This window comes from Bombina bombina, chromosome 8 (genome assembly GCF_027579735.1).
Source record: "Bombina bombina isolate aBomBom1 chromosome 8, aBomBom1.pri, whole genome shotgun sequence".
In the NCBI taxonomy this organism is placed as follows: Eukaryota; Metazoa; Chordata; class Amphibia; order Anura; family Bombinatoridae; genus Bombina; species Bombina bombina.
In genome coordinates, this window is record NC_069506.1 from 201,552,860 (window position 1) to 201,579,327 (window position 26,468).

A 26,468-nucleotide genomic window follows, 5' to 3' on the forward strand; every position below is an offset into this window, starting at 1 on the left:
GTATGTAAATAGGTGTGTGTGTGTAAATAAGTGTGTGTGTGTAAATAGGTATGTGTGTATGTAAATAAGTGTGTGTGTGTGTGTAAATAGGTGTGTGTGTATGTAAATAAGTGTGTGTGTAAATAGGTATGTGTGTATGTAAATAAGTGTGTGTGTGTGTAAATAGGTATGTGTGTATGTAAATAAGTGTGTGTGTAAATAGGTATGTGTGTATGTAAATAAGTGTGTGTGTGTGTAAATAGGTATGTGTGTATGTAAATAAGTATGTGCGTATGTAAATAAGTGTGTGTGTGTAAATAGGTATGTGTGTATGTAAATAAGTATGTGCGTATGTAAATAAGTGTGTGTGTGTAAATAGGTATGTGTGTATGTAAATAAGTGTGTGTGTAAATAGGTATGTGTGTATGTAAATAAGTGTATGTGTGTGTAAATAGGTATGTGTATGTAAATAAGTGTGTGTGTAAATAGGTATGTGTGTATGTAAAAAGGTGTGTAGGTATGTGTATGTAAATAAGTGCGTGTGTAAATAGGTATGTGTGTATGTAAATAAGTGCGTGTGTGTGTGTGTAAATAGGTATGTGTGTATGCAAATAAGTGTGTGTGTGTAAATAGGTATGTGTGTATGTAAATAGGTGTGTGTGTGTAAATAAGTGTGTGTGTGTAAATAGGTATGTGTGTATGTAAATAAGTGTGTGTGTGTGTGTAAATAGGTGTGTGTGTATGTAAATAAGTGTGTGTGTAAATAGGTATGTGTGTATGTAAATAAGTGTGTGTGTGTGTAAATAGGTATGTGTGTATGTAAATAAGTGTGTGTGTAAATAGGTATGTGTGTATGTAAATAAGTGTGTGTGTGTGTAAATAGGTATGTGTGTATGTAAATAAGTATGTGCGTATGTAAATAAGTGTGTGTGTGTAAATAGGTATGTGTGTATGTAAATAAGTATGTGCGTATGTAAATAAGTGTGTGTGTGTAAATAGGTATGTGTGTATGTAAATAAGTGTGTGTGTGTGTGTAAATATTTATGTGTGTATGTAAATAAGTGTGTGTGTGTAAATAGGTATGTGTGTATGTAAATAAGTGTGTGTGTGTGTGTGTGTGTAAATAGGTATGTGTGTATATAAATAAGGTATGTGTGTGTAAATAGGTATGTGTGTATGTAAATAAGTATGTGTGTGTAAATAGGTATGTGTGTATGTAAATAAGTATGTGTGTATGTAAATAAGTATGTGCGTATGTAAATAAGTGAGTGTGTGTAAATAAGTGTGTGTGTGTAAATAGGTATGTGTGTATGTAAATAGGTATGTGTGTATGTAAATAGGTATGTGCGTATGTAAATAAGTGTGTGTGTGTAAATAAGTGTGTGTGTGTAAATAGGTATGTGTGTATGTAAATAAGTGTGTGTGTGTAAATAGGTATGTGTGTATGTAAATAAGTATGTGCGTATGTAAATAAGTGTGTGTGTGTAAATAGGTATGTGTGTATGTAAATAGGTATGTGTGTATGTAAATAGGTATGTGCGTATGTAAATAAGTGTGTGTGTGTAAATATAAGTGTGTGTGTGTAAATAGGTATGTGTGTATGTAAATAGGTATGTGTGCATGTAAATAGGTATGTGTGTATGTAAATAAGTGTGTGTGTAAATAGGTATGTGCGTATGTAAATAAGTGTGTGTGTGTAAATAGGTATGTGTGTATGTAAATATATGTGTGTGTGTGTATGTGTGTATGTAAATAGGTATGTGTGTATGTAAATAGGTATGTGTGTATGTAAATAGGTATGTATGTATGTAAATAAGTGTGTGTGTAAATAGGTATGTGCGTATGTAAATAAGTGTGTGTGTGTGTAAATAGGTATGTGTGTATGTAAATAGGTATGTGCGTATGTAAATAAGTGTGTGTGTGTAAATAGGTATGTGTGTATGTAAATATGCGTGTGTGTGTAAATAGGTATGTGTGTATGTAAATATGCGTGTGTGTGTAAATAGGTATGTGTGTATGTAAATATGTGTGTGTGTGTAAATAGGTATGTATGTAAATAAGTATGTGCGTATATAAATAAGTGTGTGTGTGTAAATAGGTATGTGTGTATGTAAATAAGTGTGTGTGTGTAAATAAGTGTGTGTATGTAAATAAGTGTGTGTGTGTAAATAAGTGTGTGTGTATATAAATAAGTGAGTGTGTAAATAAGTGTGTGTGTAAATAGGTATGTGCGTATGTGTAAATAGGTATGTGCGTGTGTGTAAATAGGTATGTGTGTATGTAAATAAGTGTGTGTGTAAATAGGTATGTGCGTATGTAAATAAGTGTGTGTGTGTGTAAATAGGTATGTGTGTATGTAAATAAGTGTGTATGTATGTATGTGTGTATGCAAATAAGTGTGTGTGTGTAAATAAATGTGTGTATGTAAATAGGTATGTGCGTGTGTGTAAATAGGTATGTGCGTATGTAAATAAGTGTGTGTGTATAAATAGGTATGTGTGTATGTAAATAAGTGTGTATGTATGTATGTGTGTATGCAAATAAGTGTGTGTGTGTAAATAAGTGTGTGTGTAAATAAGTATGTGTGTGTGTAAATAGGTATGTGTGTATGTAAATAGGTATGTGTATGTAAATAAGTGTGTGTGTGTATGTAAATAAGTGTGTATGTAAATAGGTATGTGTGTATGTAAATAAGTGTGTGTGTGTGTAAATAGGTATGTGTGTATGTAAATAGGTATGTGTATGTAAATAAGTGTGTGTGTGTATGTAAATAAGTGTGTGTATGTAAATAAGTGTGTGTGTAAATAAGTGTGTGTGTAAATAAGTGTGTGTGTAAATAAGTGTGTGTGTGTAAATAAGTGTGTGTGTGTAAATAAGTGTGTGTGTGTAAATAAGTGTGTGTGTGTAAATAAGTGTGTGTGTAAATAGGTATGTGTGTATTTAAATAAGTGAGTGTGTGTGTAAATGGGTATGTGTGTATGTAAATAAGTGTGTATGTAAATAGGTATGTGTGTATGTAAATAAGTGTGTATGTAAATAGGTATGTGTGTATGTAAATAAGTGTGTGTGTGTGTAAATAGGTATGTGTGTATGTAAATAGGTATGTGTATGTAAATAAGTGTGTGTGTAAATAAGTGTGTGTGTAAATAAGTGTGTGTGTAAATAAGTGTGTGTGTGTAAATAAGTGTGTGTGTGTAAATAAGTGTGTGTGTGTAAATAAGTGTGTGTGTGTAAATAAGTGTGTGTGTGTAAATAAGTGTGTGTGTAAATAGGTATGTGTGTATTTAAATAAGTGAGTGTGTGTGTAAATGGGTATGTGTGTATGTAAATAAGTGTGTGTAAATATGTTTGTATGTATGTGTTTTAGGGAAAGAATAACAGAGTTAAAGGTTGTTTTAAAAGGGGGAGCCTTACAGACAGTTGTTTTAAGTCCAGAACTGGATCAAAAATAGCAGCAACAACCCCTCTGAGATCTTTGCTAAAAAGAAAGATCTGCCTGTTACTGGATCAAGTGAAAACTGAGAAAGTACTTCTAAGGGGACCAAAGAAAGCGTATAAGACAACCCTAGGAAACAATGTTTACCAGAGATCTTAAAAATCCTATAGACAAGCTCCTTGAAATCTTCTCATATCAGGCTTCCCTGGGCTTTGCTCAGCACCAACTCTTGAATAATCAGTTAGTTGATGTGAAAAGAAGCATACCTGCCCTGGATACATGCAAACTGTTTTACTGCAAAAGAAGGAGTTTTGCAATAAACATATGGAAAGAGGGGTGGAGTAGTGGGCGTGGCATGGGTATGAAGTGGGCGTGGTATAGGCAAGTGATAGGTGGGATCAGAAGTGGCGAGTAACATTTTTGGTCTGCCTAGTATTTATATCACGGCGAGTGCTTTCTTTTGATTGATTACTGTATACTAGGTGGGATGCACCCTGGTTTATGGAAAGTAAAGAGAGTGCTGGACTTTTGCATCCTTTATAAATACTTTTATTATTGGAAACAAGTGCAAAAAAAAAAACAATTCTGAAAGGACACGAAATTCCCAACAGAAGTGATCTTCGGGTGGCGCAATGGAATACTTCTATGCTATAAACAGATGTTCTAGACTATATACGAATATAGTGAAGAAAACATTGGATGGTGATAGAGAAACACCAACTACAGTTCTCTAAACCTGATGGTGTATTATACAAAATGAACGGTATTTCATAAGCTGCTAAATGTGTAAAAAGACACAGAAAAAGGGCCCCTCAAAGACCAATCCTGTGTCTTGAAAAGTAAAATTGGTAGAGAAAAGAGAGAGGTATACACAGTGCTAGAGAAACACGACACAAATATATCTAAATAAGATAAACCTATAAACAGCTAAGTGCTGAAATAAAATGCCCAATAGTAGTTCACTTGATAAATAAACCAATATGTTATACCCTTGGGAGTCAGCCATACCTACAAATAGAGCACAGGTGAAACAATCAGCTAACCATGCTCTCACCCAAGGTAATCCTAAAAAGCTGGCCTGTTAGCTGATCAGCTCAGCAGTGTGTTATACTTAATATAAATCATTGTAATAGGCATTATAATTTTAAATGGATTTTACCTTTTAATTTTTATTTTTTAACTGTATTTGTGCAGGTTCCATTATTTCCTGTGACAGCCCCACATGGGGGCTGTGGTCTCTACAGGAAGGCAAAGAGGTAAAGTAAATTGGAAAGTTGTTTAAAATTGCATTCTCTATCTGAATCATAAAAGAAGATTTTTGGGTTTCATGTCCCTTTAACTAAAGCCTATATGGACTGTGTACTGCTGTGTGAAATATCTCTTGGGGGATTTAAAGAGACACAACATACTTTGAAATTGTAATAATAATACAAATTCACAATATACTTAAAATAATTTAAATTTGCCCCATTTCCTGTAATTTACATTACACTATAGATTTCACACGTATAAACCTTTAAACATATCTGTCCCTAAGTGACATCAGCAGAGATAAGGAAACGCAAACAAATGACATTAGAAAGCCTTGCCTACTCCAGTAAAAAGTCTGCATCCTCAAAATAAGGCAAGTGGTTGGTGAAGTTTGGCTACTGAAAAACTATTGCAGCAACAAAGTTTTTTTAAATTAACTTACTGTATAAAGTTCTGCAGCTCACTTAGGGCCCGATATTCAAAATCTTGCTGGCATGGAGAGGAATAATGCAAAATCTTTGAGATTTTTTTAAGACCTTGTATTGTAATGTAGTAGTCTTTTCTCTGTTTCACATAAAGAACACAACATAGCAACATAAATATTTCTCAAGCTAAAATCGCTGTACCAATGAGACTTCTTAGAATATCTTGCCTGTTTGGCAAGGTTTTGGTGTAAAGTTCTCTGATCAGGTGAGATGATCTAAAATAATCCTCCAGCAGTGCAAGATCCCTAGTGAAATTCTAAAAAGGCAGATTTTGCTATACTTCGCCAAGGGGCAAGCCCAGTGCAATATAGCACTACATGACATGACAGTTCTGCTGCATTTATACTTTGTGCTTTCTATTTAATAACACTTTAAACTTCAGATTATGTTTTATTACATTTAAACTTTGCACTTTCTATTTTGTATTTTATTTTGTATACAGCAGTGTATTTAGGATGGTGATTTTAAAAATACTGATTATGCTTTCACAGTTTCTGTGTAACTAACAAATTAGGATCATATTTAGTATATTTGTGTTTATCTTTTACAAATTTATATTGCACTTAGTTTTTCATTTTTATTTTAAATAGAAGAAATACAAACAGCTTCAGTTTCCCAGAGAGCTTCATTAGTTTCTATGGGCCTGATAAGCAAAGATTCTCTAGTTTTGAGAGAAATTATAGTGCAGACTTCAGAGGTGAACTCACTAAATTCTATAAGAAAAAGTAAAGAACCTGAATTCCCAGAGAGATGAGAGATGCCTTCCATTGAAAGTAATAAAGTTCTCTGGGATGCAGAATTTCACACGGGAATGAGATAAGGTAACTGGAGAACACCTGGGGCTGATATAAAGGCTCAGTTTGCATCAATTACAAACTAAACTAATATGCTTTCACTACAATTAACGTGTGTTTGCCTATAGTTAAGTATATATTACTTTTCTGTCAGTTAAAGTGATGGTTAATTTCAGACTATAATATATAATGTCACAATGAAAAATATATTAGTCTGAAGTAAATCCACATAATTTTTATTTTTTTATTAAAGTGTATAAATATTTATAATAAAAGGATTATAAACCTAATTATTATTGTCCCTCTGCCCCCCTTCATTTCCTCTTTTGACTGGGCTGTGATGTATAGAGCAGTCCCACCCACACTCTACATCGGCTTTCTAAGGGCTTTAAAATGGATGGATTTCAAGATTGTCATATGACACACATGTTGATTGGATTTTCACTGGAATTTTTCATTAAAAAAAAAAAAGGAGTTTATCCAAGTGGGCCAGCATAACATTGCAAGAGAAGCAATACTATATGCACTAATTTAACCCTTTCACAGATGGATTAAAAAAAAAGGTACACATACACTTTTTTAATGGAAAAGAATACATATATGGCATTTGATTAGTTAAAGTTTACCATCACTTTTGTTTGTTTGATAGCATGCATTGTGTGGCTGCAGGTTATTGACTCTGGTGGGAAGAGACCTTGACTTGGTCCTGTGCTTAAACCATTTGGTCGCCAAAAACAATTAACTCTTCTTTAAATATCACTGTAGGAGAGTGCCAGACTTTCTGTGCGTGTATGTATATATATGTGTGTGTAGAGAAGCGCTCAACCAGGGAACGAACAGCAGCATAATAGCTTCCTCTATGGCTAGTTACCATTCAGAAGCAGACTCTTTTTGCCCAGCATATGCGATACACAGAGGAGATCTTTCCTGCAGTATATCAGTCTGATCCTGACTAACCAGTACAATCCAGCCCAGAAATACCAGGCAATCCCTAAACAAGAGGGTGATGCGGGAAACCGGACGTGAACCTGATGTTCAATATGCCTAGAGGGATATAGCTGCACCTTAATGAAAAGGCCCACACTAGGCCGAAATGTACATCTGGGGGTTTGCTGTTTCTCTCATTCAGAAACAGATTGCCTGGTATTTTGGGACTTTACTGCACTGTTTATAATCAGGACCAGACTGATGTACTACATGAAAGTTCTTCTCTATGAAAGGCACATGTTGAGCACAAAGAGTCTGCTCCTAGGGTGGTAACCAGCCATAGAACAAGCTATTATGCTATTGTTTGTTCCTAGGTTGAGCGCTTCTCTCTTTTTGTATATGAAAATTCTGACCACAAGGGAAGTCTCCCAAAGGGTGATGCAGGAAACCAGACGTGGACCCGTTGCTCAATGTGCCTAGAGGGATATGGCTGCACCTCACTGACAAGGCCCACACTAGGCCGAAACGTACGTCTGGGGTTTTTCCCCATTTCTCTCGTTCAGAGAGGGATTGCCTGGTATTTCTGGACTGGACTGCTTAGTCAGGACCAAACTGATATACTACAGCAAAGTTCTTCTCTGTGAAAGGCACATGTTGAGCAAAAAGGAGGCTGCTCCAATTGAGGTAACTAGCCATAGAACAAGCTATTATGCTATTGCTCGTTCCCAGGTTGAGCTTTTCTCTCTCTATGTTTAAACCCAAGGTATTTATCTATGCCCATTTGGCCACCAAATGGGATTACATAAAAAAAGGTTGTAAAAGCTTCTCTAGGAGTGTCTCCTAAAAAAATATTCAAAAGGTTAAGCTACCTCGTTGCCTTCCTGTAGAGACCACAGCCCCCATGTGAGGCTGTCACAGGAAATAATGGACCCTGCACAAATACAGTTAAAAAATAAAACTAAAAAAAAATAAAAAAGTAAATTTATGCTTACCTGATAAATTAATTTCTTCTATGGTACGATGAGTCCACAGATTCATCCTTTATTTGTGGGATATTATCCTCCTGCTAACAGGAAGTGGCAAAGAGCACCACAGCAGAGCTATCTATATAGCTCCTCCCTTAGCTCCACCCCCCAGTCATTCGACCGAAGGTACAGGAAGAAAAAGGAGAAACTAAAAGGTGCAGAGGTGACTGAAGTTTAAAATCAAAAAATATCATATGTCTTAAAATGACAGGGCGGGCCGTGGACTCGTCGTACCATAGAAGAAATTAATTTATCAGGTAAGCATAAATTTACTTTTCTTCTATAAGGTACGACAAGTCCACGGATTCTTCCTTTACTTGTGGGATACAATACCAAAGCTACAGGACACGGATGAACGGGAGAGACAAGACAGATGGTTAAACAGAAGGCACCACTGCTTGAAGAACTTTTCTCCCAAAAATAGCCTCCGAAGAAGCAAAAGTATCAAATTTGTAAAATTTGGAAAAGGTATGAAGCGAAGACCAAGTCGCAGCCTTACAAATCTGTTCAACAGAAGCATCACTTTTAAAAGCCCATGTGGAAGCCACCGCTCTAGTAGAGTGAGCTGTAATCCTTTCAGGTGGCTGCTGTCCAGCAGTCTCATATGCCAAACAGATGATGCTTTTCAGCCAAAAAGAAAGAGGTAGCCGTAGCTTTTTGACCTCTCCGTTTTCCAGAATAGACAACAAACAAAGAAGATGTTTGACGGAAATCTTTGGTTGCTTGCAAGTAAAACTTCAAAGCACAAACCACGTCCAAGTTGTGCAACAGACGCTCCTTCTTAGAGGAAGGATTAGGACACAGAGAAGGAACAACAATTTCCTGATTGATATTCCTATTAGTAACAACCTTAGGAAGGAATCCAGGTTTGGTACGCAAAACCACCTTATCAGCATGGAAAACAAGATAAGGCGAGTTGCATTGTAATGCAGATAGTTCAGAAACTCTTCGAGCCGAAGAGATAGCAACTAAAAACAGAACTTTCCAAGATAGAAGCTTAATATCTATGGAATACATAGGTTCAAACGGAACCCCTTGAAGAACTTTAAGAACTAAATTCAAACTCCATGGCGGAGCAACAGGTTTAAACACAGGCTTGATTCTAACTAAAGCCTGACAGAACGACTGAACGTCTGGAACATCTGCCAGACGCTTGTGCAGTAAAATTGATAAAGCAGATATCTGTCCCTTTAAGGAACTAGCTGATAGCCCCTTCTCCAATCCTTCTTGGAGAAAGGACAAAATCCTAGGAATCCTGATCTTACTCCATGAGTAGCCTTTGGATTCGCACCAAGAAAGATATTTCCGCCATATCTTATGATAAATTTTCCTAGTGACAGGCTTTTGAGTCTGAATCAAGGTATCTATGACCGACTCAGAGAAACCCCGCTTGAATAAAATCAAGCGTTCAATCTCCAGTGTCTCAGTGGCAGAGTCCATGGTGGAAAGGATGACATGTCCACCAGGTCTGCATACCAGGCCACGCAGGTGCTAACAAAATTACCGAAGCTCTCTCCTGTTTGATTCTGGCAATCAAACAAGGAAGGAGAGGAAATGGTGGAAACACATAAGCCAGGTTGAACGACCAGGGTACTGCTAGAGCATCTATCAGTACTGCCTGAGGATCCCTTGACCTGGACCCGTAATAAGGAAGTTTGGCGTTCTGACGAGACGCCATCAGATCCAATTCTGGTGTGCCCCATTGCTGAATCAATTGTGCAAATACCTCCGGATGGAGTTCCCCATCCCCCGGATGAAAATTCTGACTTAGAAAATCCGCTTCCCAGTTCTCCACTCCTGGGATATAGATTGCTGATAGATGGCAAAAGTGAGTCTCTGCCCATCGAATTATTTTGGTAACCTCTATCATCGCTAGAGAACTCTTTGTTTCCCCCTGATGATTGATATATGCTACAGTCGTGATATTGTCCGACTGGAATCTTATGAATCTGGCCGAAGCCAGCTGAGGCCACGCCTGAAGGGCGTTGAATATCACTCTCAGTTCTAGAATATTTATCGGGAGGAGAGCCTCCTCCTGAGACCACAAACCCTGTGCTTTCAGGGAATTCCAGACTGCACCCCAGCCTAATAGGCTGGCGTCCGTCGTCACTATGACCCACGCTGGCCTGCGGAAACACATTCCCTGGGACAGATGATCCTGAGACAATCACCAAAGAAGAGAGGCTCTGGTCTCTTGATCCAGATTTATCTGAGGAGATAAATCTGAATAATCCCCATTCCACTGATTGAGCATGCATAGTTGCAGTGGTCTGAGATGCAAGCGAGCAAACGGAACTATGTCCATTACCGCTACCATTGGTCCGATTACCTCCATACACTGAGCCACTGACGGCCGAGGAATGGAATGAAGAGCTCGGCAGGTGGTTAAAATCTTTGATTTCCTGACCTCCGTCAGAAAAATTTTCATGTCCACCGAATCTATCAGAGTTCCCAGGAATGGAACACTTGTGAGAGGGATAAGTGAACTCTTTTTTACGTTCATATATTGACCCTCCTGGATTATTGGTAAAATAGTCCGAATGGTCTCTGGGACTCTGAGGAATTTGTTTAGGATCTGAGATCTAAAATTGGTCTGAAGGTTCCCTCTTTTTGGGAACCACAAACAGATTGGAGTAAAACCCCTGCCCCTGTTCTGCTTTCGGAACTGGGCGGATCACTCCCATGGTATATAGGTCTTCTACACAGCGTAAGAACGCCTCTCTTTTTGTCTGGTTTGCAGACAATTGAGAAAGATGGAATCTCCCCCTTGGAGGAGAATCTTTGAAATCTAGAAGATACCCCTGGGATACGATTTCTAAAGCCCAGGAGTCCTGAACGTCTTTTGCCCAAGCCTGAGCAAAGAGAGAAAGTCTGCCCCCTACTAGATCCGGTCCCAGATCGGGGGCTATCCCTTCATGCTGTCTTGGAGGCAGCAGCGAGCTTCTTGGCCTGTTTACCTTTGTTCCAAGTCTGGTTAGGTCTCCAGACTGACTTGGATTAAGCAAAATTCCCCTCTGGTTTTGTAGCAGGGGAAGAGGTAGAGGGACTCCCTTTGAAGTTTCGAAATGAACGAAAATGATTTTGTTTGGTCCTCATCTTATTTGTCTTATCCTGAGGAAAGGCATGGCCTTTCCCTCCAGTGATGCCTGAAATTATCTCTTTCAGTTCAGGCCCGAATAGGGTCTTACCTTTGAAAGGGATGGCTAAAACTAAAATGGCAAAACCTGAATTATTTGCCGCTAACTTAGCCATTTGAAAAGCGGCATCTGTAATGAAAGAATTAGCTAGCTTGAGAGCCTTAATTCTATCCAGAATATCGTCTAATGGGGTCTCAACCTGAAGAGCCTCCTCCAGAGTCTTGAACCAAAAAGCAGCTGCAGTAGTTACAGGAACAATGCACGCTATAGGTTGGAGAAGAAAACCCTGATGAACAAATATTTTTTTAAGGAGACCCTCTAATTTTTTATCCATAGGATCTTGGAAAGCACAACTGTCCTCAATAGGTATAGTTGTACGCTTAGCCAGGGTAGAAATAGCTCCCTCCACCTTAGGGACCGTCTGCCACGAGTCCCACATGGTGTCTGATATGGGAAACATTTTCTTAAAAGTAGGAGGGGGAGCGAACGGAATACCTGGTCTATCCCACTCCTTAGAAACAATGTCCAAAATCCTCTTAGGGACTGGAAAAACATCAGTGTAGGCAGGAACCTCTAGAAATCTGTCCATTTTACACAATTTCTCTGGAACTACAATAGGGTCACAATCATCCAGAGTCGCTAAAACCTCCCTGAGCGACAAGCGGAGGTGTTCTAGTTTAAATGTAAAAGCCGTCATATCCGAGTCTGTCTGAGGGAACATCTTTCCTGAATCAGAAATCTCTCCCTCAGACAGCAAATCCCTCACCCCCAACTCAGAAGATTGTGAGGGTACATCGGATATGGCTAATAAAGCGTCAGAGGGCTCAGTATTTGTTCTCACACCAGACCTACTGCGCTTCCCCTGCAACCCAGGCAGCTTAGATAAAACCTCTGTGAGGGTAGTATTCATAACTGCGGCCATATTTTGCAGGGTGAAAGAATTAGACGAACTAGAAGTACTTGGGGTCGCTTGTGCGGGCGTTAATGGTTGTGACACTTGGGGAGAATTAGATGGCATAACCTGATTCCCTTCTGACTGAGAATCATCCTGCAACATACTTTTAGTAGCTAAAATATGTTATTTGCGACTTCCGGTGGGTGGTGCTTTAAGATGGCCGCAAGTTTGAGCGGCTCTGCTTAAACCTTTAGTTTTTTTCTCTGAATCTGACTAAATCTGTCACCATCCTGCTATCCCTTAACAGTCTAAGCTGTTCAGGAACTTCAAAGGATCAAGTTTGACACCTCTTGGCCCCCGAGAAGTCAGAAGTTGACGAGTACAGAGAGAGAGGCTCCAGGGACAACATTACATGCTGGCGGGAACAGGGCCAAGAATGGATACTTTATTCACTGAAAAGGACACTCGATCTCAAGACATGATGTCTTCCTTACAGAAAATGCTGTTACCGGCTTAGATAAGTTAGAACTGACACTGCAAAAAATGCTAACAGATACCCAACTCGAGAATGTTTTGCATTCCCCCTCAAACTGGCGCCAAACCTCAGCAGAACCACTTTATGAGAAAGTCTGCATGATTCCAGAAGTGCATCTACCTGATTTGGCTGAGGTATCGCAGGGGCGGCAGAAGCAGGCACAGCTACTCGCTAGGACTTTGTTTGCCACCGGCTCACCGGACTACTGCTCGACATCACCAAAGAGTGAACAAGTTTCTACCATAGACGCAGGAGTCAGGCAGTCGGGCAGGAAAACATCAGGCACTACACTTACACAGACGCATTCTCCGGGAACTTGCTCCCCCACCCAACTGTTGATGAGAAGCGCAAATCCCCACTCTGCTTACCAGCTACGCGGCAGTGTGCAGCTCCGGGAACCAATATCAATAGCAGTACATCTGTCTCTTATATTTAGATCAGTACTGCTCGCAGACGCTGACAGCCCTACTCCCCAGGTCTATACAAGGTACATCCGCAGATCAATGGGCATCGGTTGAACAGCTGATTAAAGGTACTGCGGGTCAATTCATCCATCTGCATTCTCATAGGGGATGACCTGCTAAAGTTCAACTCTGTAAATAGGACTGTTGGCTTAAACGCCATGATATGTGCCTCCATGGCAATATTGATCGGACTCTGCAGACGTTACAGATATTACGGTTCCCACAAACTCCAGGTTTAACTCTGTATTCATTCAGTCAGCTTCTACACATGTGGGACAGTATTAAATCTTAGGACTCCCTAGTGTTAAGTATACTAAAAGTCTCACAATACGCACATCTTTCTATTTTCTCACTCAGATGGTTGCTGTGTAAGTGCACCAGGGAACTATTCAATGATATTCAATGCCCCTTATTTGCCTTGGCCCATGTATACAGTCTAAATATGGCTACTATCACAATATAGGCTTATACGGGTTTAAAGTGGGTGTGCAGTTAAATTACAACACAATGTGTCATTAATACCTTCAATTGGCAGACAAATGTACTCTATGACTATTTGTCAGGGAAATGTTTGGTGTGTCTTATTGTTTTCTGTCTCTGTGCTTACTACCCCTTAGGTTAAATACTCACTAGCACCTCCCCAGAATAAGTGACTTTAGAATATATCCTAAAATCTGCATATATTTGGGTATGCTCTGTACCTTGGCGTGTTCAACTCTGGGGGGGGGGTACTTCTTTCAAATTCACTACTGTGCTCCCATGATAATTTCATATAACTTGCGCCTAAATATCTTACCTGCTTGATTGTACTCATCCAGATATTTAACCTTATACAGCGACTAAGCATAGTACATAATCTCTATATTTAAACTATGCCGTCATCCGCTCAGTTCACAGGGCCAGAGCCTTTTGTTTCGCTTTGCTTTGTTTGTTTGTTTATTGTTGTTTAGTTTAGTTTTGTTACAAAAAAAAGGAAAATCCCCAGCACTGTGTACAAATATTTCTCAAATGAAAGTTACTGAACTCTTAGTGTCATATAAGGAAAGCATAATAACAGGAGTTATCTTTATGTTTAGATCCACTAAAATGTGCCAGATTTTCCCCTTTGCTCTCAATGTATGATACTAAGCCCCGCGTGGCGCAATTACATGTATTAAAATTGTTGAACTCTTAGTAATGTATAAAGAAAGCGTTTCAACAGGATTCATCTTTATGTCTTCACCTCCTAAAATGTGCCAGATTTTCTTCTTTCCACTCAATGTATGATACCAAGCCCTGCGTGGCGCAATTACATACATGTATTGTCTGGTGATCTTGTATACAGTGTTGGATATAAATAAAATTTTAAAAAAAATATGTTATTTGCAATTTATTGACCTTTCAGTGCATGAGTGACACATTCTAAGTGGGGGTTCCACAATGGCTTCTAAACATATGGAACATTGACTTTCCTCAATGTCAGACATGTTGAACAGGCTAGTAATGACTACAAACAAGCTTGAAAAACACTTTATTTAGTGAAAAAACAACAATCTTAAAAAACGGTACTGCGCCTTTAAGAGAAAAAAAGCATATACGTTCTGCAAAACTGCTTTAAAATACACCAAACTTTCCAAATTTGATAGCAGACTCAATTTGTGTAGTTAAGTTTGCCCCACAAGAAATTAAAACATCTAACCCTTTAATGAGCAAACCGGATTGAAATAAGGCCTAAATCCGGAAAAAAAACACCCCCAGCACGTCGCCACAGCCCTGCTGTGGCGCCTACCTGCCCTCAGGGATAGTAAATATGGGGTTAAAGCTTCAATTTGGCCCAAAACATTCACAAGGGTCCTCAGGAGTTGGAGCTTGCTGCTTGCTGAGTGAAAACAACTGCGCATCTGAGGCGCGAAAATAGGCCCTGCCCATCTCACTCTATGTCTCTACAGCTTCAATGAACCGCACCAGAGCGGTTTTAAACTAGCTATGTGGGTTGTGAGACACAAAAAATAAGCCAAGTGTACCCTCAATAATGTTGCCCTAAAACGTTATTGCCCACAAAACGTTAAAAGCACTCCCAGTTACAAAACGTTTGCCCACAAACATTCAAAAACTCAGTGTCAACCATTTTTTAATTAGCCCCTTATTGCTAGCGTAGTAATGCCCTTCTATAGCTCTTAGGATTACTGCTTACCCTTACCCTCATGGGGATACTGTCAGCCTTTCTGAAATACACAGTCTCTCCAGAAAAAATGACTGAACATACCTCGCTGCTATATAGCATGAAAACGTTCCTCATACTGAAGTTTCCTGCACTCCTCAGACTCTGTGGGAACTGTACTGGATCTTAGTGACAAATGCTAAGATCATCATCCTCCAGGCAGAAGTCTTCATCCATCTGCTGCCTGAGAGTAAATAGTACACACCGGTACCATTTAAAACAAAAAACTCTTGCTTGAAGAAATTAAAAAACAGAATTTATGCTTACCTGATAAATTACTTTCTCCAACGGTGTGTCCGGTCCACGGCGTCATCCTTACTTGTGGGATATTCTCTTCCCCAACAGGAAATGGCAAAGAGCCCAGCAAAGCTGGTCACATGATCCCTCCTAGGCTCCGCCTACCCCAGTCATTCGACCGACGTAAAGGAGGAATATGCATAGGAGAAATCATATGATACCGTGGTGACTGTAGTTAGAGAAAATAATTCATCAGACCTGATTAAAAAAACCAGGGCGGGCCGTGGACCGGACACACCGTTGGAGAAAGTAATTTATCAGGTAAGCATAAATTCTGTTTTCTCCAACATAGGTGTGTCCGGTCCACGGCGTCATCCTTACTTGTGGGAACCAATACCAAAGCTTTAGGACACGGATGATGGGAGGGAGAAAATCAGGTCACCTAGATGGAAGGCACCACGGCTTGCAAAACCTGTCTCCCAAAAATAGCCTCAGAAGAAGCAAAAGTATCAAATTTGTAAAATTTGGTAAAAGTGTGCAGTGAAGACCAAGTCGCTGCCTTACATATCTGATCAACAGAAGCCTCGTTCTTGAAGGCCCATGTGGAAGCCACAGTCCTAGTGGAGTGAGCTGTGATTCTTTCAGGAGGCTGCCGTCCGGCAGTCTCATAAGCCAATCGGATGATGCTTTTAAGCCAAAAAGAGAGAGAGGTAGAAGTTGCTTTTTGACCTCTCCTTTTACCAGAATAAACAACAAACAAAGAAGATGTTTGTCTGAAATCCTTTGTAGCCTCTAAATAGAATTTTAGAGCACGAACTACATCCAAATTGTGTAACAAACGTTCCTTCTTTGAAACTGGATTCGGACACAAAGAAGGCACAACTATCTCCTGGTTAATGTTTTTGTTAGAAACAACTTTCGGAAGAAAACCAGGTTTAGTACGCAAAACCACCTTATCTGCATGGAACACCAGATAAGGAGGAGAACACTGCAGAGCAGATAACTCTGAAACTCTTCTAGCAGAAGAAATTGCAACCAAAAACAAAACTTTCCAAGATAGAAACTTAATATCTACGGAATGTAAGGGTTCAAACGGAACCCCTTGAAGAACTGAAAGAACTAAATTGAGACTCCAAGGAGGAGTCAAAGGTTTGTAAACAGGCTTGATTCTATCCAGAGCCTGAACAAAAGCTTGAACATCTGGCACAGCCGCCAGTTTTTTGTGAAGTAAAACAGATAAAGCAGAAATCTGTCCCTTCAAAGAACTTGCAGATAATCCTTTCTCCAAACCCTCCTGTAGAAAGGATAGAATCTTAGGAATTTTTATCTTGTTCCATGGGAATCCTTTAGATTCACACCAACAAATATATTTTTTCCATATTTTATGGTAAATTTTCCTAGTTACAGGCTTTCTAGCCTGAACAAGAGTATCAATGACAGAATCTGAAAACCCACGCTTTGATAAAATCAAGCGTTCAATCTCCAAGCAGTCAGTTGGAGTGAAGCCAGATTCGGATGTTCGAATGGACCTTGAACAAGAAGGTCCTGTCTCAAAGGTAGCTTCCATGGTGGAGCCGATGACATATTCACCAGGTCTGCATACCAAGTTCTGCGTGGCCACGCAGGAGCTATCAAGATCACCGAAGCCCTCTCCTGATTGATCCTGGCTACCAGCCTGGGAATGAGAGGGAACGGTGGGAATACATAAGCTAGGTTGAAGGTCCAAGGCGCTATCAGTGCATCTACTAGAGTCGCCCTGGGATCCCTGGATCTGGACCCGTAGCAAGGAACCTTGAAGTTCTGACGAGACGCCATCAGGTCCATGTCTGGAATGCCCCATAATTGAGTTATTTGGGCAAAGATTTCCGGATGGAGTTCCCACTCCCCCGGATGGAAAGTCTGACGACTCAGAAAATCCGCTTCCCAATTTTCCACTCCTGGGATGTGGATTGCAGACAAGTGGCAGGAGTGATTCTCCGCCCATTGAATTATTTTGGTCATTTAAACACCAAAAAACTCTTAGCCATCTCCGTGGAGATGTTGCCTGTGCAACGGCAAAGAGAATGACTGGGGTAGGCGGAGCCTAGGAGGGATCATGTGACCAGCTTTGCTGGGCTCTTTGCCATTTCCTGTTGGGGAAGAGAATATCCCACAAGTAAGGATGACGCCGTGGACCGGACACACCTATGTTGGAGAAACTAATATTTTATCACCTCTTTCATTTTACCCTTCCTAGTACTTAGAGTAGGCAAAGAGAATGACTGGGGGGTGGAGCTAAGGGAGGAGCTATATAGACAGCTCTGCTGTGGTGCTCTTTGCCACTTCCTGTTAGCAGGAGGATAATATCCCACAAGTAAAGGATGAATCCGTGGACTCGTCGTACCTTATAGAAGAAAAGGTAAAATCCATTTAAAATTATAATGCCTATTATGATTTATATTAAGTATAACCCACTGCTGAGCTGATCAGCTAACAGGCCAGCTTTTTAGGATTACCTTGGGTGAGAGCATGGTTACTGGTCAGCTGATTGTTTCACCTGTCCTCTATTTCAGATATCCTACAAATCCAGCATTTTAGTGTGCCCGGAGGACCGGAATTGAGAAACACTGAGCTAGATAACAGATGCAGCTGATTACATTGAATTTAGGAGACCTTTTCAAACCTACCTATCCAAGCTGGTAAAATCAACATGGTTGCTACTGTAGGTATGGCTGACTCCCAAGGGTGTAACATATTAGTTTATTTAATAAGCAATAAGGTGTAGTTTGTATCATGGTTCTGTATGTTGACCTTGTTGTGAAGTATTTGGCAATTAAATCTTTGCAATGATTAAAACAACTTGCACCTTATGAAGATCAGGCAAAATGATCATGCTGCTCAAGAGAGCAGGTTGTATCTGCCCAGAAATTACTTACCATTCTCTTTGCACAAAACAAACAGGAATTCAGCAGCACAGTGTTTCACATCTGTATCCACATGAGTCATCAGACGCACTAGCTTGTTGCGCAGTGTGTTCCCGACTTCTGGACGGTTCTTTACATCTCGCAGAGGAGGAAGAACCTTCAAGAGTCAGAAGGTTAGAGGTAACTTTCAGACCTAAGGAGTAAGAACTAAAAAAAATAACACTTAACATCACAACATGGGAGATAATTATATATGACAGGCAGAGTTTGACTTAAGTGCTTTTTATTTATTTATCAGTGTTTAGAGAGACATGAATCGAATGCATAATATACACTGCATACATTATTTTGTATGCAATGTATTTAAATAAGTGGAATACATTTGAGATCTAGAATATCTGCAGACATGAAATACAAATCTTGCCAAAACAAAATGTATGCTTAACTGATAAATTCCTTTCTTTCATGGTGGTGAGAGTTCACAAGCCATAACATATGGGATTAAACTCCACTCTACCAGAAGGGAGGAAAAAAATGACCCAACAACAAGAGCTTTAATCCCCACTTCCAGATTCCCCTCAGTTTAAACGCATAGCCAAGCAGAAACATAAACCGAAACGCAGGAAGAACAAGCATGGCAAATGAGGTGTCTCATAGGCTCTCACTAACATGAAAGAAAGGATTTTATCAGGTAAGCATACATTTAGTTTTCTTTCATAAGGTGGTGAGATCCATTACATATGGGATCTAATACCCAAACAGTGAAGTCCACATTACCATAAAAAGGGGGTGGGACAGAAAAATAGAGAGAGAAAGGCACACCATTGACTAGGCACAGCTGCCTGGAGAACCTTCCTGCCAAACACAGCCTCCACAGAGGCAAAAAAAATCAAAATGATACAATTTACTAAATGTAGAAATTGAAGACCAAGTAGCAGCTTTGCAAATATATTCCCTAGAAGCCTCATTTTTAAAACGCCCAAGAGGTAGATACCGACCTTGTGGAATGAGCAGAAATTAAAAGACGAGTTTTACCCGCCTCTAAGTAAGCATTGTGGATAATATGATCCCCAGGAACATTTTTATTCCCATTCAGATAAAAACAAGTAAGTTTCCAAGTGTTGGCCGTTTTGAAATGGCCTCCTGATCTGTCCTACATGTGACATCACTATGTCCATGGGGCTGTGGATGCAAATGGTGGCTGTGTATCGTGCAGAATGGAGTTCAGAGTTCTAAAACATTGATTAGTTACCTTGCCTCCTGAGGAGACCAAACTCCTTGCACCTTCCGAAACTCCCAGACAGCTCCCCATCTACTCAGACAGGCATCTGCTGTAATTATAACCCAAGAAGAACATAGAAATGACATTCCCTGAATCAAAGACCTGTGGGATATTTACCAGGAAAGAGATTGTCTGTAATCCAGACAAAATGACTGAGATCAATCTGTATAATCTCCGTTCCACCCATTGAGCATATAGATTTGGAGGGAGCGCAGGTTAAATCTTGCAAATAGGATGCCCCCATTTAAAAACCACCAGTTTCATGCACTGTGCTACAGATGGATTGGATACTGTTTGAAAGGCTCTGTCCATCAAATCTTTGGCCACTCCTAAAAAAGCTCACTTTTGTGTGTGGAATCAGGGAACTCCTTGGAAGATTGATGTTCCATCCATGATCTTTTAATAACTTAATTGGGGCCGCTATGTGAGCAATTGCTATACTCGTCCAGATATGGATATGTGCCCTTATCACAGATAGGAGGGCTCCCATGACCTCTGTGAACACCCTGGAAGCTATTGCCAGACCAAAGGTAAGCACCACAAACTGAAATTTATGATGATCCTTGTGAATATGTAGATACGCGTTCCTCAGGTCAATCGTAGTCATGAATTGACCCTTTAGGCTCAACGGTAGAATAGTCTGAATATTTTGAGCGTAGGTACCCTTAGGAAATTGTTCAAAGATTTGAGATCTAAAAGTGGTCTGAATGAACCTTCTATGAAGGTTTAGAGGAGTCTGATTTCTGAGTAAACAAATTGGAGGATTTTTGGTTTCTGGAATGAGGAACGGGAACATCCTTGTCTAGATTTACCCTTAGAACGTTTGTCCTGAGGCAAGCACTCTTTCCACCAGATGCAGTAGAGATCAATGAATCCAGTCAAAGACAAAAGAGAACATTTCCCAAAAGGAAAGATAAAGTAATCTACTCTTAGAATTCATATCTGCTGGCCAGGAGATTTTAAACAATAGGGCTTCCCTGGCCAGCAGCACCAAAGCAGCATTTTTTGCATTTAACCGAATAATGTCCATAGCTGCTTCACAGACAAAGGAATTTGTAACCCTGATTAATTTCAAACAAATCTAGAATTCTTCTAGACAAAAACCTCTTCAGACATCATTTCCAATAAAGAATCACACCAAAGAGTCATTTACAGCACCCGTCACACAGGTGATACTGACCGCTGGTATAAATAACAATCCTCTCTGCAAAAATGCCCGTCTATGGTATAACTTCAATTTCCTGTTCATAGGGTCTTTGAAAGACATGCTATCCTCCAAAGGGATACTAATTTTTTTTTCGCCAGAGTAAAAATGGTTGCATATACTTTAGGAATCATCTCCCAGAAATCAGATTTATTGGGAGGAACTGGAAACATCCTTTTAAACTTTAGAGAAGGAATAAATGGAGCACCAGGTTTAACCCATTCCTTGGAGATTATCTCTGAAATGGTGTCTTGTACAGGAAAAAACAACAGCCGGCTTCGAAGACTGTTTAAACAAAATATCCATCTGTTTGACTGCCTGACTCTGGGAGGGAGAAGACTCCTGCATGCCCAGAGTCAGCAGAACTCCCGTAAGAGAGACTGTAAATGTTCTAATTTAAATAAGAGGACTGAAGATTCAAAATCCTGTACCAAGTAGGAAACGTGATCATCAAAGGAAATCTCACCCTCAGAAAAAGAATCTGAATCAGAAGAACCAGAAACAGTAGAAAGCTGTACAAGCTTTTTCTTATTTAACGTCCCAGTAGACTAATCTGTAACTGCAGATACATTGCTCTAAGACAAGATACGTTTTCACTTACTTGATGGAGGTGTAGTCCTCAGCACGCCTACCATAGTAGAACGCAGATAATATGTAAATTCAAGGGTAAGATCGATTTTACCTCCTTGCGAAGTTCTCAAAGGAACATTGACCTTGTAACTGTACAGGGTGATCCACCAGTTTAGAGTTGGCAATACTGCCGACACAATTTTTACATAGCTGTGCAAATGGACAAACAAAAACAAGTTAGCAAAGCAGACACTTGATTTGAGACTGTAAAAAATCTACAGATCTCCCCTCTAAAAGTTCATCAGTATTATTGGGGGAAGGTACAGTTCTAACCTGCTCCATATTTTGCAAATAAAAGCCCAAACAGTGAAAAAAACCAGTACAAACAGTAACAGTTATAGATTATCTGCATAGCATGATATATTTTATGTATAATCAGAGCACTGAGATAAGTTAGAATATAACCACTTATACACAAGGTAGAACTGTTATGTTGCAGTTAAACACTGCTCAAGTTAAGCTGTTAGGTAGTGAGAATATGAAGAGCTATCACGCTATCAGAGTAAAGTAAATGTGACAGCAATTGCCCCACAAAGCTCTTGATGAGTGGGTACTTTACCCCCTCAATGACTGGAACACACGCAATTATGGCCACCACTGCTTTGTTGAACCCGCAGGAGCTTCAGGAACTGAGTTGTGCACACTATAATGGCCATTGCTGCTCTTATGCGCCAGCAGGAAGCAGGCATGACAAGCAAGGAAAACGAGCTAAACAAACTGAACTGTGAGTGGTCTTGAAAGTTGTTCTGCTATTACAGTAAAGCAGCGTCCACTTAGGATATTAACTACCCCAGTAGGAGCATAATAAACTTAAAGCTCACTAAATCCCTAAAAGTAAAAATGACAACTCTGCACCCTGTAGTTCTGTGACATAAAAATAGTAAGCCCCTGAAGCACTATTTATACTATATAAGATGTTACAATGTATTAGTCCTTACTCTCCATGCACCAAGACATTAACTTTTGGGCAAAAGCTGTGACATTAACCCCTAGTTATCCACAGACCACCAATCCCAGCATACCAGATACAAGTTAGATATAAAAAGTATGTGTCCCCTGGCCCTGATGTACAAAAAAACATAATTTATGCTTACCTGATAAATTCCTTTCTTCTGTTGTGTGATCAGTCCACGGGTCATCATTACTTCTGGGATATAACTCCTCCCCAACAGGAAATGCAAGAGGATTCACCCAGCAGAGCTGCATATAGCTCCTCCCCTCTACGTCAGTCCCAGTCATTCGACCAAGAATCAACGAGAAAGGAGTAACCAAGGGTGAAGTGGTGACTGGAGTATAATTTAAAAGATATTTACCTGCCTCAAAAACAGGGCGGGCCGTGGACTGATCACACAACAGAAGAAAGGAATTTATCAGGTAAGCATAAATTATGTTTTCTTCTGTTATGTGTGATCAGTCCACGGGTCATCATTACTTCTGGGATACCAATACCAAAGCAAAAGTACACGGATGACGGGAGGGATAGGCAGGCTCATTATACAGAAGGAACCACTGCCTGAAGAACCTTTCTCCCAAAAATAGCCTCCGAAGAAGCAAAAGTGTCAAATTTGTAAAATTTGGAAAAAGTATGAAGCGAAGACGAAGTTGCAGCCTTGCAAATCTGTTCAACAGAGGCCTCATTCTTAAAGGCCCAAGTGGAAGCCACAGCTCTAGTGGAGTGAGCTGTAATTCTTTCAGGAGGCTGCTGTCCAGCAGTCTCATAGGCTAAACGTATTATGCTACGAAGCCAACAAGAGAGAGAGGTAGCAGAAGCTTTTTGACCTCTCCTCTGTCCAGAATAAACGACAAACAGGGAAGAAGTTTGGCGAAAATCTTTAGTTGCCTGCAAGTAGAACTTGAGGGCACGAACTACATCCAGATTGTGTAGAAGACGTTCCTTCTTTGAAGAAGGATTTGGACACAAGGATGGAACAACAATCTCTTGATTGATATTCTTGTTAGTGACTACCTTAGGTAAGAACCCAGGTTTAGTACGCAGAACTACCTTGTCTGAGTGAAAAATCAGATAAGGAGAATCACAATGTAAGGCTGATAACTCAGAGACTCTTCGAGCCGAGGAAATAGCCATTAAAAACAGAACTTTCCAAGATAACAATTTTATATCAATGGAATGAAGGGGTTCAAACGGAACACCCTGTAAAACGTTAAGAACTAAGTTTAAACTCCATGGTGGAGCAACAGCTTTAAACACAGGCTTGATCCTAGCTAAAGCCTGACAAAAGGCCTGGACGTCTGGATTTTCTGACAGACGCCTGTGTAACAAGATGGACAGAGCTGAAATCTGTCCCTTTAATGAACTAGCTGATAAACCCTTTTCTAACCCTTCTTGTAGAAAAGACAATATCCTAGGGATCCTAACCTTACTCCAGGAGTAACGTTTGGATTCGCACCAGTATAGGTATTTACGCCATATTTTATGGTAAATCTTTCTGGTAACAGGCTTCCTAGCCTGTATCAGGGTATCAATAACCGACTCAGAAAAACCACGTTTTGATAAAATCAAGCGTTCAATTTCCAAGCAGTCAGCTTCAGAGAAGTTAGATTTTGATGTTTGAATGGACCCTGTATCAGAAGGTCCTGTCTTAGAGGTAGAGACCAAGGCGGACAGGATGACATGTCCACTAGATCTGCATACCAAGTCCTGCGTGGCCATGCAGGCGCTATTAGAATCACTGATGCTCTTTCCTGTTTGATTTTGGCAATCAATCGAGGAAGCAGCGGGAAGGGTGGAAACACATAAGCCATCCCGAATTTCCAAGGTGCTGTCAAAGCATCTATCAGAACCGCTCCCGGATCCCTGGATCTGGACCCGTAGCGAGGAAGTTTGGCGTTCTGGCGAGACGCCATGAGATCTATCTCTGGTTTGCCCCAACGTCGAAGTATTTGGGCAAAGACCTCCGGATGAAGTTCCCACTCCCCCGGATGAAAAGTCTGGCGACTCAAGAAATCCGCCTCCCAGTTCTCCACTCCCGGGATGTGGATTGCTGACAGGTGGCAAGAGTGTGACTCTGCCCAGCGAATTATCTTTGATACTTCCACCATTGCTAGGGAGCTTCTTGTCCCTCCCTGATGGTTGATGTAAGCTACAGTCGTGATGTTGTCCGACTGAAACCTGATGAACCCCCGAGTTGTTAATTGGGGCCAAGCCAGAAGGGCATTGAGAACTGCTCTCAATTCCAGAATGTTTATTGGAAGGAGACTCTCCTCCTGATTCCATAGTCCCTGAGCCTTCAGAGAATTCCAGACAGCGCCCCAACCTAGTAGGCTGGCGTCTGTTGTTACAATTGTCCAGTCTGGCCTGCTGAATGGCATCCCCCTGGACAGGTGTGGCCGATGAAGCCACCATAGAAGAGAATTTCTGGTCTCTTGATTCAGATTCAGAGTAGGGGACAAATCTGAGTAATCCCCATTCCACTGACTTAGCATGCATAATTGCAGAGGTCTGAGGTGTAGGCGTGCAAAAGGTACTATGTCCATTGCCGCTACCATTAAGCCGATCACCTCCATACATTGAGCTACTGACGGGTGTTGAATGGAATGAAGGGCACGGCATGCATTTTGAAGCTTTGTTAACCTGTCTTCTGTCAGGTAAATCTTCATTTCTACAGAATCTATAAGAGTCCCCAAGAATGGAACTCTTGTGAGAGGAAAAAGAGAACTCTTCTTTTCGTTCACTTTCCATCCATGCGACCTTAGAAATGCCAGAACTAACTCTGTATGAGACTTGGCAGTTTGAAAGCTTGAAGCTTGTATTAGAATGTCGTCTAGGTATGGAGCTACCGAAATCCCTCGCGGCCTTAGTACCGCCAGAAGGGCACCCAGAACCTTTGTGAAGATTCTTGGAGCCGTAGCCAATCCGAATGGAAGAGCTACAAACTGGTAGTGCCTGTCTAAGAAGGCAAACCTTAGATACCGGTGATGATCCTTGTGGATCGGTATGTGAAGGTAAGCATCCTTTAAATCCACTGTGGTCATGTACTGACCCTCTTGGATCATGGGTAGAATTGTCCGAATAGTTTCCATTTTGAACGATGGAACTCTTAGGAATTTGTTTAGAATCTTTAAATCTAAGATTGGCCTGAAAGTTCCCTCTTTTTTGGGAACCACGAACAGGTTTGAGTAGAACCCTTGTCCTTGTTCCGACCGCGGAACCGGATGGATCACTCCCATTGTTAACAGATCTTGTACGCAGCGTAGAAACGCTTCTTTCTTTATCTGGTTTGTTGACAACCTTGACAGATGAAATCTCCCTCTTGGGGGAGATAATTTGAAGTCTAGAGGGTATCCCTGAGATATGATCTCTAGTGCCCAGGGATCCTGAACATCTCTTGCCCAGGCCTGGGCGAAGAGAGAGAGTCTGCCCCCCACTAGATCCGGTCCCGGATCGGGGGCTCTCGGTTCATGCTGTCTTTGGGGCAGCAGCAGGTTTCCTGGCCTGCTTGCTCTTGTTCCAGGACTGGTTAGGCTTCCAGCCTTGCCTGTAACGGGCAACAGCTCCTTCCTGTTTTGGTGCAGTGGAGGTTGATGCTGCTCCTGTTTTGAAATTCCGAAAGGGACGAAAATTAGACTGTCTAGCCTTAGCTTTGGCCTTGTCTTGAGGTAGGGCGTGGCCCTTACCTCCTGTAATGTCAGCGATAATTTCTTTCAAACCGGGCCCGAATAAGGACTGCCCCTTGAAAGGTATATTAAGTAATTTGGACTTAGAAGTAACATCCGCTGACCAGGATTTTAGCCACAGCGCCCTGCGTGCCTGTATGGCGAATCCTGAGTTCTTAGCCGTAAGTTTGGTTAAATGTACTACGGCCTCCGAAATGAAAGAATTAGCTAGTTTAAGGACTCTAAGCCTGTCCGTAATGTCGTCTAGCGTAGAGGAACTAAGGTTCTCTTCAAGCGACTCAATCCAAAATGCTGCCGCAGCCGTAATCGGCGCGATACATGCAAGGGGTTGTAATATAAAACCTTGTTGAACAAACATTTTCTTAAGGTAACCCTCTAATTTTTTATCCATTGGATCTGAGAAAGCACAGCTATCCTCCACCGGGATAGTGGTACGCTTAGCTAAAGTA

The 26,468-nt window shown here is 40.6% G+C and overlaps 1 protein-coding gene across 1 annotated transcript in view; it reads right to left on the bottom strand.

Moving 5' to 3' along the window:
• The window catches only part of RIC8A (RIC8 guanine nucleotide exchange factor A), a 172,838-nt gene that overhangs the window by 12,432 nt on the left and 133,938 nt on the right, over positions 1 to 26,468 (bottom strand). The window contains exon 7 of the mRNA XM_053690844.1: positions 18,281 to 18,425. Coding sequence (XP_053546819.1) covers positions 18,281 to 18,425 — 145 coding nt within the window. The remainder of the gene's footprint in view (positions 1 to 18,280; positions 18,426 to 26,468) is intronic.